Raw genomic sequence first — 13821 nt, forward strand, 5'->3', positions numbered from 1 at the left:
TAAATAAATAAATATGAACTAGAAAAATATATTCATTTTCTGAACTTTTTTAAATCCAACTAGTAAAAAGAAAACAATAAAAACAATTATATTCAGTACATAAAATTTATAATTGGTCATAAATGAAATACTATCAACAATATTTGTTTTCAAGCTGTTTTCTTCTTTAGTCTATCAAGAGCAGAGCCCTGAACACCTTTCCTGCTTTTATTTCTCTCCTTTTGTTTTCCTTCCACTTGTTTTGTCCTCACAATGTCCCGAACTGCTGACCTTATATGCTCTTCTTGGACGCCCTTTTTACGCTGTACGAGTTTGGCCCCACTGCTTCCTCCTTTCATTTTGTTTTTTGGTGTGAAGTCAATCTTGTTGGGTTTTAAATACTGGAACAAAATTATTCAACGAGAAATGAGGATTAAAACAAATAAATAGACATGGATTGAGAAGATGGAGTGTAGCTATGATGGTGTGGAAACTAACAAGTCTGCAATGAGCAAAGCTTCCAGGTAGAGAAGAAAATCAAATTGTAAATTATAAAGACGAACATGAAAATAGTAAACAAACATGAATACATTCCACGTGCTCATAACATAGATAAAATATCACACAAGACATGGATATAGTAAACATGGCTGTAAGCCAAATAAAAACTAACATGAACAAATAAACAAATAATATCCATGAGAGCTATCTTAGACTTGTCCCACCCTAGAGAAACCACTTAGCCTAGTCCCAACCAGGAGAGAACTCTTCAACTTACATGGTACATATTTATTAACCCAAATAATTCCCACTTAAAAATTACAAAAAATTCAGATCTGGAATATGAAACCTAATTATGCACGTTTGATGAAATGTTACTATAATTTCCATGGATATGTTAGTTAAATAATAATTATTGTTACATTAATAATTAATAATAATATAAATAATTTTTCATAAAAGTTATATCATACACTACCTTGGTTTTATTTCGCTCCTCTTGCAACTCTTTAGCTGTCTGTAAATCCACTTTACAAATCTGACCGTCCAAAGTTATCATTTCAGGCTTCACCTGTTAATTCATGTAAAAATGTTAAGAACATTCAAATGTAACATTTGAAAGGAAAAATAAATTAAAAATGGTTAAAAAGTTTAAGTGGTTGACAATAGATTAATAACAAGTGTTGACAGTTTGGACAACTGACCTTGTCTAACAACATTCTGACTTCTGTCTGTTTTCTTTGTGCTTTAGACTGGAAAGGGTTTGCCTCTAGTGCATCATAATTGGCTTCACCAGCACCTAAAAAAAAATCAAAGATCTTTTAACGTCTGAACTAAAGAATGAGTTTACCCAATCAAAAACCCTGAGTCTACTAGTGCTATAGGTTCTCCTTATGTGTTGTGAGTCCTAGGGGCAAGATATGGAAGAACTTAGAAATGATTGCAGGTTAGATAACTCTACAGAGTGGGGTGGGGGCCCAGCTGGCATTGTACCAACAAATCTTCAAATTGGGGGAGGGTAAGTGAGAAATGACCTTAAGTCCCAGCCATCAATATGCCTATAAAAATCTCCACCATCCCCCATTCTCTATACATTTTCCAAAACGTGGTGGCCAATCATTCACACTCACCTATTAAAATACAACTATACTGTAACAAAACCAACCTGGGATTACAATACTAGAAAATCCAGATCCATGTCCAATGCCTAAAACATCTTCAAAGGGACAGAACATCAAATTTGCCACTAGCTTATCACAGCGATGGTACAGATAAGGTTTTTCTGGTCTATAAGCTTGAGATGTCATATCTTTATACACCTAAACAATTCATAATCAAAACAAATCATTATGTATGTCTATTTCATGACAAATATTGTAAAACTGTAGAGCTATTTTTTGCCTTATGCTCTTTTTATACCTAGACACAATTTTTTATTACATTATATTTATCTTACTTCATGAAAAAATTATTGAGTAATTTATACCCAAAGGAAAAATACTTTTAAAATAGTTAAATTTAGCTAACATTAGTTTGAAAATATCTACTTATCAAGTTTGCTGACAAAGTGTCGTCTTAGCCCTAAGCTCCATAGGAATTCAAATGGAACATAAATACAAAGTTAGGTAAACCAAGATATTGTGAACAGAAACAAACACAAGAACAAACCTCCACTACATTATCTCTGCTGACAGCTAAAAGACCTTTCTGGCTGAAGTCCAACAGGCCAGGGCACTGTCTCTTGTTGTACTGGAACCTACTGAGTTCTCTGTAGGTTCTCAGGTCAAAGATTTTAAGACGTCTGTCAAACCCTGTTGTGGCCATGTATCTGGAGGGGAGGGGGGGAGTGAGAAAAATTCATTTGCAAGACTTACATATTTGTATCTGGTTAAAAGGTGAAACACTATTTAGATAGAAACAAATTCAAATACTTTTTTTTTGCTACCAATTGATTGGCGATACATATATTTCTGGATAGTAGTAAAAATAGGGTTAGACAAAGGTTTGTTCAAACTAATTTTAAAGACTGCAAGAAATATATAATATTTCCTATTTATTCTACGGTGTTACTTCTTATCCTACGACATCTATAGCTACTACACCTCTAATAAACTTGTTACTTACTTTCCTACGACATCTATAGCTACTACACCTCTAATAAACTTGTTACTTACTTTCCTGTGACAACTATAGCTACTACACCTCTAATAAACTTGTTACTTACTTTCCTGTGACATCTATTGCTACATCTCTAATACCACTGCCATGACAAAGTATTTTAGCTGCTGGCTCTTTCATGTTTGGAGTCCACAAAGACACACTACCTAAATTAAAAGCAAACAGGATATTGTCAAACCTAAATCTTTCTTAAAAACATTACATTACAGTTCCATTTTATAAAAACAGTTCTAAAATATTAATACTTAATAGAAACTTTCCCTTAACAATTAATAGTATATTAGAAGTTAATGCTTAGTCACACCAAACATTTCACCTTCATCTTTTCCAGTTTGTGCCCAAGACGTAGGGGGAAGATGACGTAGAGTTCATCTGTTTCAGAGACCACGGCATACGAAAGGATAGTGTGGTCAGCACTATGCACAGCTTTCCCTATCATGAGTTAGGTACCCATCAGAGCTGGGTGGTCTCAGGGACACTCTACTGATTTGAACTCAAGACTTTCAGGTTAGCAGTCTAGCTCTTTAACGCTAGGCCATGCCGTCCCTTAGATTTAAAGTACTATACTTACCATTAGGATGTCCTAAATGAACAATAGCTGTTTGTGGATTTACAGTTAGCACATCTAACCTTCCTTGTTTAGTATGAATACCCACTACTTCTTTTCCTACAGATACATCTAAATATGAGAGAAAACCTTTTGCACCCTGCAAAAGTTAATAACAAATTATTAAAAAGACAAGCTTAATTAAGTAACAAGATAAAAATAGCTCAGAAACTATTCTTAAATGGATAAGTATCTTATGTTCCAATGCTCTTAGCCATAAAAATCTCTAGACTATGTATCAAGCTAGTGTACTTACAGAGGAAACAAGTAGAAAATGATAAGGTAAAAACTCTAGACGAAGGGTCGAGTCTAAATGTTTTAAACAATGCAGCTCTATTCCCTGATTGTCGTATATATACACCCATTTTTTCTGTGCAACGGCAAACATTGTTTCTTGATGCAGCCACCTACAGAAATGGCAGTTTTTAGTAAAATATTCTAAGAAAACAAAAATATGAAGGTGATAAATGCTATTTCTTCTTATTTTTTTAAGCTCCTTGGGGAGCGTAAGGTTAAGTTGATATTAATATTGCTACTAAGCTGTTGTTGTTCTTTTCTTTTACTCCATGTTTAATGCAACAAAACAGCAGTCATAGACAAAGACTTGATTGATGAGGCAAACTGCTATGTCTTATAGAAATATGCAGATGTGGGGATCTGACTGATTCAATAAGTCATTCTTCTTCTTCTTCTTCGTTCTTAATTATTAGTGTTGAAGGGGATCGAGATTTATCTGCCAGTGGGTTTGAACTCGAGACTTTGTTCGAATTTATCAACCATGAGCTTTTTGCCGACTCGACCACGCCTCCAACACAATTAAGCGGTACATGTCAACTGGTTATGCGCCATTGAGGCCATTGACTCCGATTTCAGCCTGCTTTTCTTTTTGGATTTTGCTTCCATAGCCTTTGTCCAACCAAGAACAAACTACAAGGCAGCAGTTGTTTAATTTTGGAGTTGTCTCTCCTAGAAGAGTGCCTGTCCCCAGCTAACGAGCCTCATCTGCCAGAGGGTTCGAACTCGAGACTTTTCGGCTTAGCAACCATGAGCTTTACCGACTCGACCACGCCGAACCCTCAATAAGTCATTGATAGATGACTTTATTTTACACATCCTAATAATTAATATAATTCTGGGTGAATTTGATCTGCCTAATACAAAGTGATGGCAAAGCTTACTTACTTCACATCAGTTACTGTTTCCATTACATTCATCTCGCAGTGAAGGCTTTTTGTCTGCCAATCAAATGCTGCCACATGACCCTTGGCTCCCCCAATCAAAAGATGTCTAAAACAGAATACATGCAGTGAAATGGTTAATAAAAATAATTTTTTATGATTGCTTAGTGGATTTATACAAGCTCACACAAGCACAAGGAAATAAAAGAATTACGTCTTTTTTGAGGAAATATTTTAGTAGCATCTACTTGCGACAGCGTATTAAAAAAAAAACAGTACCTGCCATTCCGCAAGTAATCCATTCTATAAGGTCCAAATTGGTTAAGATGTAAATCAAATATTTTTTGCTGTGTGGCCTCATCTGCTTGGGCTTTAATTTCATTTTGTGAAATCTGGTGTGTACTTTCTCCTTCCAGATAGCTATTAAATACAAACAAAATAAATAAGGAAGGCAAAATAGATATTTGATAAAAAGTGTAAACATATTTTCAAGAAACAATTGTTCAGTATTGTGTGTAATTTTTTTTTTTTCACTTACCCAACCTCTTCAGTGCGAAGTAACTCTGTGCGTGCAGACTTTTCAGCAACCTTTTCAAAAGTTTCTTCTCTTTCTTTCATTTTTTGGGTGTGAAATTGTTTCTTAGCAAATCCCTTTGGAAATGGTAATTTAAATATTTAATGAACAATTAAGGAATTTTGAAATCAGGTATAAGATAAAAAGCCTAATGCTCAAAGACTGATAGACAAAAAGCTAACTGCCTGAAAATACTGTAAACCACTTTTTAATTAAACAAATCTTTTGGAATAAATATCTTGTTTTCATTTCTTGTAATTACTTTAACTTAATAAAATATGACTTTAAATTAAAATTCACACAATAAAATGCAATTTATCTTACTGATGTTTATATGCTATGTGACATGTAAATAAAATGTTTGGTGTGTAGTACAAAAGTAGTTTAAAACTTTAATTGAAATATGATTTTACTCAATAACACACAATTATGTTCTGATGATGAATTGAAAAGAAAAACAAAATTAAAACACACTCAGGTAAGGGCAACATCTCTAAAGTTGATTGTTACCTTTGCACTTTCACCCCGGCGCCATTTCTTTAACTGCTGCTCTGGGACAGGCTTTTCTTTAATAACATCCTGAAAGCAAAAATAATCTCATGCTCTAACAGCTGTAAAAATAAGTTAAAAATAAAAACTTCACTAAGCAATAATTTTTAAAAAAGTATTTCCACTAAAAAATATAGCAGCTCTACTTGCCTTGCTCCTTCTCATGAAGCTAAATTTGCCTCCTCCTTTACTGTCTGGATCTTTAGGGACAAAGTACCTAATTTTCATCTGCAAATTTTAAAAGAATAGCGCTTATGATCATCTGTCACATTTTTAGAGTAAGAAGTTATTATTTTTCTATTAATCATTCACATTACAGTATTAAACATATTTTTAGGGATGATGAAGTGTTTGGGGTTTGCTGTGACAAACCTTATCCTAGGAGTTAAGCATTGCTTCATATATATTTAAAACACAAGACAAGATAGAACAGTTATGTAAGTGAAGAGTCTTAACATTTTCAACTTGAAAGGATTTCCTAGCAGTACTGGGACAGAGGACTTGAATTGTAGGGCTCACGAACACTAACCCAAAAGTCTCAAGTTTGGATTCCTGAGTTCAACCAGCTCTGATGGGTACCTGACTCATATTTGGGAAACAAAGGTGCCTGGGCATAGTGCTGATAACACTATCCCTCATATGCTGTGATTATTGAAACACATGAGCTCTACTTCATGTGTCTTGAGGCAAAAATAGGAAAAGATGATAGAAGAATGAGCTAAGCTGTACCCACATAATCATATCCATTCTTAGAAAATTAGGCTAGGGTAAGAAAAATATTATCAATTAAACTTGATAAACCAGGGGCTATATAAAAATTGTTATTATATTGAGTATAAAAACATATTTAGACTAAAAATAAATGGACAAGACAAACCAAAAGAAACCAAAATATAAAAATCGCCCATGTGCAGATAATTTCCTATAAAACCAAAATGCTTTTTCATTGGTCTGTATCAGATCTACCAGTAGTACCAGACACCTGTATTACCACTTTTATCCATATTATGGATATTAATATTCTTCACAATGAAAACTGTTAAATTAAAAAATATAGGCTTAGGTATATGCTTAATTTTAAATCTGAAATAACTCATTACTACTACAACTTCATTCCTAAATTTAATTAAAATGTTTTTAAAATATTTTAAATTAACAGCTAGCTAGTTCTCAACTTAGGCTCGCAGGTGTTGGTACCATGCAAGATGTGAAAATCAAAATGGCATGGTAGAATTGATATATTTGCAGAACCACTGGTAAGCTGCGAGACAGTTTTTCGCAATTTTTAAAGAGTTTGTTTTAATTGTAGGGCCTAGTAATTTGCATTCTCTAATCTCTTTGATTTTAAAACACAGGTTTTTTGTGTACATAAAAACAATACAGTTATTCAACAAAATTACCAGATTAAATGTCTTTTTTTCAAAATTGCTATCACAATTACCGAATTACTACATAATGGCAATAATAGGCCTGGATCTATATAGGCCTACTTATATAGTATATACTACAGACTACTGTATAGTAAAGGCCTAGTCTTTTTCTTTACGTTGTTGTTTTTTTTTTTGTTTTTTTTTTTTGCATCTTTCCTTGCATTAGTGATTAGTAGGGACTTGGATGAAATTTCATTTTTAAAAAAATAAAAAATGTAGTAGCACCAGTTTATAGAGCTCATTTAGACAAGAACAAAGATACTTTTATTTTAATTTTAGCTCAAACGGTTACGAAGTTATGAATTTTTAATGTATTTAATTTTCGGTTTTTTTTACTATGGGGTTTTCTCAATTTTTTGCTTCCCTACTTTTTTGGATGCGAACTAAAATCTCTGTAACTTTTTAAATAGCAGGTATTTTTTAATGAAAATTCACTAAGATCAAGCTTATGATATCAGTAAAAGAGTAAGATAAAAATAATTGAATTGGATGAGAATGATCATAAAAAATAATGTTAACAAAGAGGGTCACCCCCCTAAAATTTTTGAATAAGCGTCTTTGATAGGCTACACACAATCTGTTGCCAAATTTTTATTATATGGAATATCTTACTGAAAATTGGCCTGAATAGTGCCAACACTGTATACATTAACAGAAAGTCAAAATATTTTACTTAGCTTATGTGGTTTTATTACAATGTTGGACAAAATAAAAAAGTCATTTTTATTCTGCGCAACTACTTTTTTTGCAAGAAAGAAGTACAATGTTGAGCTGATTTTAGATTACTTTGCTTATATGCAAGAAATATTGTAAACATGAAGGTTATTATATACTTTGATATTTCCTTTGTTCAAATTTGATTTTAAAAATATTTTATTTAATGAAAAAGGGGTTTAAACTCATATACCCCCCTTAATTTTAAACAATAAATTCTGCTATAGGCAACACATAATCTGTTGCCAAATTTTTATTATATGGAATATCTTAATGAAAATTGGCCTAATTGGTGCCAACATTGTATACATACACACAAAGTAAAAATATTTCACTTAGCTTATGTGGTTTTGTTACAATGTTGGTCAAATTTAAAAAGTCATTTTTGTTCTGCGCAACTACTTTTTTGCAAGAAAGAAGTACAATGCTAAACTGATTTTAGATTACTAAAATTGTATCTAAATGTTGTCAATATGCATGATATTTCATCCCTGTTATGTGTATGTTATCATAGAATTGATATAATTTAATTTACAATTATTGTTGAACAAATAATTTAATAATTGAAATGATTTTTTTTATTGGTGGAGTAATGATCACCATTTAATGTTAAAGGTAAGTTTTATAATTAAGAAACATCTGTCATATATTTAAGTGACATCTCATGCTGTGTGGATAACATGTAAGTCTGTTAGCTTGTATCACTTTTTTTACTTTAAAAAATAACACCATCAATGATTTAAAAATGAAATCTGATTAAACATCTACTGAAGCTGTGTCTCCTCTGGCTGATAGCTTTTAGAACTGTAATAAAAACCAGCAACATCCATTCTTAAGTGGACCTATTTCTCCTTCATTGAAGTTGCTTATGAGTAGATCCACATCTTTTGATTCTCTATCCCCTTGTGAACTGGTACATTTTATCTAGGGCCAAGACTAGTAAAAAAGCAACTGAGATGTATACTACAGCAAAAATACAATAGTATCATATGTACTTCAAATAGGCCTACAGATGAAGACAGAACATTGTACAAGGATTGTAGTAATTTAGTAATAAATCTAAAACGAACAAAGTCCTAGAGCTATAAAGAAAATATAGGACTCCTAAAATGTTTGAATATTAGTAATATTGGTAATAAAAATTCGCTTGAAAAGCAATCAAAAGGCTAAATGTTTAATATAGAATTACCCTATTGGCCTATATCTTATTATAAGAAAATTTATAGACCAAATGATAGGCAAATGGAATTTTATATTAGATTCTAGATCTAGGCCTATATCAAGCTTTAAAATTTAAGAAAAATGTGGAAAGTACACAAGATACTATAGTGATAGCTAATATAAAATATAGAACTCATTCAAGAACAATATAGATCTATATCTAGGCCATACAATTAAAATGAAACAATAATTCAACTTGAAAAATTTCGCAGAAATCTATTTTTAGATCTAACTCAAAATTACAAAAAAAATGAATCTAAATAGAAAATATGCGCACAAAGTCAACAAAAAATCATAGTTTTATCAACATAAAATATAATTCTATAGTTTAAAATGATTTTAAAGTCAGATTCGTGTGGATGTTGCTGGATTTACAAATCAATTCAATTGAGAGCAATGGCGTCATTAACAACACAAGTACACTTCCGGTTTCAACCTCTGTCTTTCCCGGTAGTCGTAAAATGGCTTAAGGCTATACTTTCTAAACTATTTATAAAAAAATACTTTGCTATCGATTAACATTATGAAAATTTACACACATAAAGAAAAATGGTGATTATGGTCGGAGGGCTTTTTAATGGCCTTCCTTGTTAGTAAGTTTTTATGGTACAAAGAGTTTTACGTAGCCAAAGTTTGGCTCCAAAAATCCATTTTCACCTTCAACAAAATCACAAAACAAAAATACCGTAACATATGAAATCCATTTGTTTTTCAGAATCAGTCATCAAATTATTAGTAGCATCGGCGATTTTTAATAAAAAAATTTTTTTCGATCATCACCCGCGACCGCACGGCTAAATCGACGAAACTCGGTATGGGCAGAAAACTCTCGTTTTTAGTGCCTCAAAATCTACGTCATCCAAGTCCCTAGTGATTAGTTAGAATGATTAGATTAGGAGTCCAGGTATCCTAATTTCAAGCACCCACTAGGCCACTACTACAATACACTTACAGGGATTAATCTCTAACCCCCCCCCCTCATTGTAAACTAAAACTATTGCCATTGAACTTGATTGATCATTGAACTAAGCAGCAGCGGGTAAGCCTAGGCCACACACACAAGTTGAGTTGACAATTTCCCAACACCCCCGAGCACCAAGTAGAAATCTAGTACAAGTTAGTAGATCTAGTAATACTGTTTTAATTTCTGTATGGATAATTATGTTAGGCCCACTAATATTTACCTTTTGTTCACCCTTTAGCTCCTCGGTTTCCATTCTATAAAATGCTTAAATATAAAATAATCACTCAGATTACAGTACATGTGTGTTTGTGGACATTTGGGATTATTTTAGTTATATACCAGTCGAGCAGTTAAAAATAATTTTTAGGCCTAGAATCTAGCCCATTTTCGTTCCTGTTTCGTGCGCGAAGTGTAATTTTTTTTTTTTACTTTCTCGTATATACGAAGTATAGAGAAAGTCTTGTAATCGTGCAAAAAAAATCGAGATTTTTACAAATCTCGACGTTTTACACCTCACTGATACAAAAAAAAACATAATTTTGCAATCTTGTCCGTATGTCTGTGTGTCTGTCTGTCTGTCTGTCTGTCCGTGTGTAAACACGATAACTTGAGTACCGTTACAGCTAGGTTGATGAAATTTCATATATAAGTATTTTATCAAAATCGTAGATCCGTATCAACTTTTGAGCGATTTCCGATAACCGGAAGTGGTACTTTTCCTACTTTGAATTTTTCAAAAGCCTATAACTTGAGTACTATTTCAGATAGATAAATGAAATTTCACATGTAAGTAAAAGATCTAATTCTCTACCTTCTGTTAAATTTTGAGTAATTTCCGTTGACTGGAAGTAGTACTTTACGCTACCTCCGATTTCTCAAAAAACTAATGTAAATTTTAAAAGTACTAATAATATTGCGCACTATTATGCGCTTTTTTATTTGGCGTTCACTTGGTGTGCAATTAATTTGTCTACGAGATTTTATTCTATTTTTAAAACTTTAAGTATTTAAAATGGATTAAAAATCATGTCTATAGCCCGAGTTCCCATCCCTTGTTATTTTATATAAGAATATTCGAGAAAGTTTAGGGGAGATCACTCCCGGTTTATTTTGTCTTATTTTTAAGCAGCCATGTACTAAAATAAATATTTATAAAAATTTTGTTATATTAATTACTTAATAATTTTTTTCATTGATTTTCATTCAATAAATAGCGTAAAATTAAACAACTTTGCTATAGATATAAAATAATATAATAGTGAAAGCGTTGGTCGCTCTACTTGTAGGCCTACTTATCTTTTACAACCTTGCCTACTTGTACAATAAAGTTAGAGCCTTGTATTCGTTGTCTTATTTTTAATGGTCAGCTTATTAATCAGAATTAGAAATAGGTTTATAACAGCGCTAGTCTATACAGCCTATCACCTCTACGCCAATCACAAGGCGGGGGTCGGGAAACTGTACAAACCGCACCAGGTGACACCTAGATGTGTAGCGACTTATTCCGGCGCCCTTGGCGAACTATCAACTATCAGATTCTGATCGCCCCTTAGCAGTTTTTATATTTGTGCCACACAACTAATGCAGAAAACAGTCAAATAAGTATGTAAAGCCAAGTAACAGTTCATTTTCCTAACTTTGTGAATATTTCGGAAATATACTGCTTAGACTTAGAATAAGTTTTAACCCCGTTTGGCGTCCCCTAGTGTCGGCGCCCCACCTTCTCCTTCCCTAGCTACGCCTCTGGTGACAACATCCAATGGATACACCGATTTGAAACATAGCTAATTTTAATGAGAAAGCCCCTGTAAGTTTAAGAGCGTATTAAACTTATAAGCCTACATCTTGAGGCATACAGTGACACCATCCGGGATGTGTGACACCTAATTGACTATAGTTTCAGAAAGGTTTATGATGTAGTCTTTAGCGGAGGGTAGGTGACACCCATGTGTTGTTGATCTAGTGACACCACGGCATATAACAATAACACCATATTTTTTTTATTTAAAAAAGATAAACTACCACATTTATAGGTTATGTAGGCCTATAATCTGCAAATTCCCTTATTAAACCTATACCTCCTATCGTAAATGTCTGCCCCAAAGCTACATCTACGAATTCCCAACCCCAAAACACGCCTAAAGGTTGATTTCGTCCCCGCAGTACAGCGCACTAAACACACATGCGCTGTTAGCTTTTATCGAAAGGTTATCGATCTCCGAACTTTTTATTTTCTCACCCCCTGCCAACGTAATCATTTTTCTTTATGTAATTATTTTTGGTTGTGTTTTTATAACTACACTTAATATTTAGCTCGCTACCATAAACTCAAATGACCCGCATTCATAACGAAGCCGAACTATCAGATATAATGTGATTCGTATTTTGAGTGGCCTATTTATACTTGAAATCCATTAACGTTACTTTACCAATATATTGATAGACCTACATGTATTATTTTAGATTCTCGCTTTCTAAATTAGAAAAAAAATCAATTATATATGGGCGGGGGGTGGGGGGAGGAGATAGACCTAGATCTACATGTATTATTTTAGATTCTCACTTTCTAAATGGAATCAAAAATCAATTATTCAATGAGGGGTGGGGGAGGGGTCACGAGTGATATTTTTAAAAATGTCATCTAACGACAGGATACAGTGGGTACAATTTGAACTATATATTTCCAAGAATAAAATTCGATATTAAACTTGTTACACCCATCTATGGCGGTCGCCACAAAATTTGGACATATTTTACTACGTAGAGCATATCCTTATACAAAGGTACCAAAATAAAAAATAAAAAAGCAAGCATCCTAACACTTAACATCCTAACATCTTACCTTAACAAATTATCTTTTGCCTAGTCCTAAACTAAATGTAAGTTTAACTGGAGCGTTAATAATCAAGCCATTGAGCACAGTTGTCATGGACGTATAGTAGAAAGGAAAGGTAACTTGCCGTTCATGGGAACGATAGTCAAAGTAGTGAACTCGACTACGAGGATTGCAGAAGTAAAGAAGGTTCCCTTTCAGATCTAAGTACCGTTGTTTCTTGACCTCGGCCAATGAAATGATGGTGTGGTTAGCACTATTCTCACAGTTGTCCTAAATTTCCCCATCCTGAATCAGGTACCCAATAGAGCTGGATGGACTCAGGGACGTTGTGCGGGCTGAGATCTTGACTTTTATAATAGATTGACGACAGAAGCCTGTGGTTGTATATAACACATTTATTTGGGTCTAACTACCACGATGGTAACACACAGAGAGGACGGAAGGAAGTACACAAGGGACATCACTCAAGATAACAATATTATAAATATAACTAATACAGAAGAGTGAGTTCCCTTGACCTCACAATTATTTCAATCTATTACATCCCTTTACCCTTAGAACACAATAACACATCTCTCAATAGAACAATTGATAGTATCCTAAAATCACCAATTATATTGTAACATGAACACTATGGTAGATTACATCCTTACAAACAATGCACAATATGCTACAACATAATCAAAATACAAAACAATAATGTCAAAGTCCTTTTGACCTTTAAAATCATAGGTCTAACTTATTTGGGACTTTGATTGTCCTGCTTGACCTTCTCAGTGGCTTTTGATTTGGTGACTCAATATTCTGACCATTTGGATTCCCTATCTCAGGAGGTCTAGGATTTAAATCATTAACTCCAGAATTTACATTTTCTGACTCCAGACAACTTGGTTCACTCATATCAACAGAACTTGGTTGTGAAACAAACTGAGTTGGTGTGAACTGTTCAGACTTGGTGGGATTGATAGATTCACACTTATTATCTGCACAAGTTATTTTTAACTTTATAAGACACAGGTCCTGTACATTGAACAATTTGACCTGGTATCCATTTTTCCTTTCTCCCATAATTTCTTAGATACACATTCTT

General features: G+C 33.2%; 1 protein-coding gene across 2 annotated transcripts; it reads right to left on the minus strand.

The window, feature by feature from the left end:
- Positions 1 to 80: 80 nt before the first annotated feature.
- Positions 81 to 10230, minus strand: LOC131954331 (WD repeat-containing protein 46). Of its 2 annotated transcripts, XM_059317932.1 has the most exons (14): positions 10116 to 10230; positions 5717 to 5794; positions 5528 to 5596; positions 4982 to 5094; positions 4723 to 4863; positions 4448 to 4552; positions 3522 to 3672; positions 3230 to 3365; positions 2705 to 2804; positions 2149 to 2308; positions 1646 to 1799; positions 1185 to 1279; positions 959 to 1051; positions 81 to 380 (listed from the first exon to the last, which is right to left on the minus strand). In XM_059317932.1, the coding sequence occupies exons 1-14, from the start codon at positions 10146 to 10148 to the stop codon at positions 150 to 152; spliced, it is 1659 nt and encodes a 552-aa protein (XP_059173915.1). In that variant the 5' UTR covers positions 10149 to 10230; the 3' UTR covers positions 81 to 149. The 2 variants fall into 2 exon arrangements, with proteins under 2 accessions (XP_059173915.1, XP_059173914.1); XM_059317931.1 differs by lacking the exons at positions 5717 to 5794; positions 10116 to 10230 and having other exon boundaries at positions 82 to 380; positions 2705 to 2800; positions 3226 to 3365; positions 5528 to 5592.
- Between the last annotated feature and the right edge of the window lie 3591 nt (positions 10231 to 13821).

This window comes from Physella acuta, unplaced genomic scaffold (assembly GCF_028476545.2).
Source record: "Physella acuta isolate Inbredline_101_S28 unplaced genomic scaffold, ASM2847654v3 ptg000990l, whole genome shotgun sequence".
In the NCBI taxonomy this organism is placed as follows: Eukaryota; Metazoa; Mollusca; class Gastropoda; family Physidae; genus Physella; species Physella acuta.

Coding starts and splice junctions, on each gene's coding strand:
- LOC131954331 (XM_059317932.1), bottom strand. CDS start 10,148: ATGGAAACCGAGGAGCTAAAGGGTGAACAAAAG. Junction 3,673..4,447: donor GAAACAGTAACTGATGTGAA/GTAAGTAAGCTT, acceptor CCATTTCTGTAG/GTGGCTGCATCAAGAAACAA. Junction 381..958: donor AGGAGCGAAATAAAACCAAG/GTAGTGTATGAT, acceptor ATTTTGTTCCAG/TATTTAAAACCCAACAAGAT.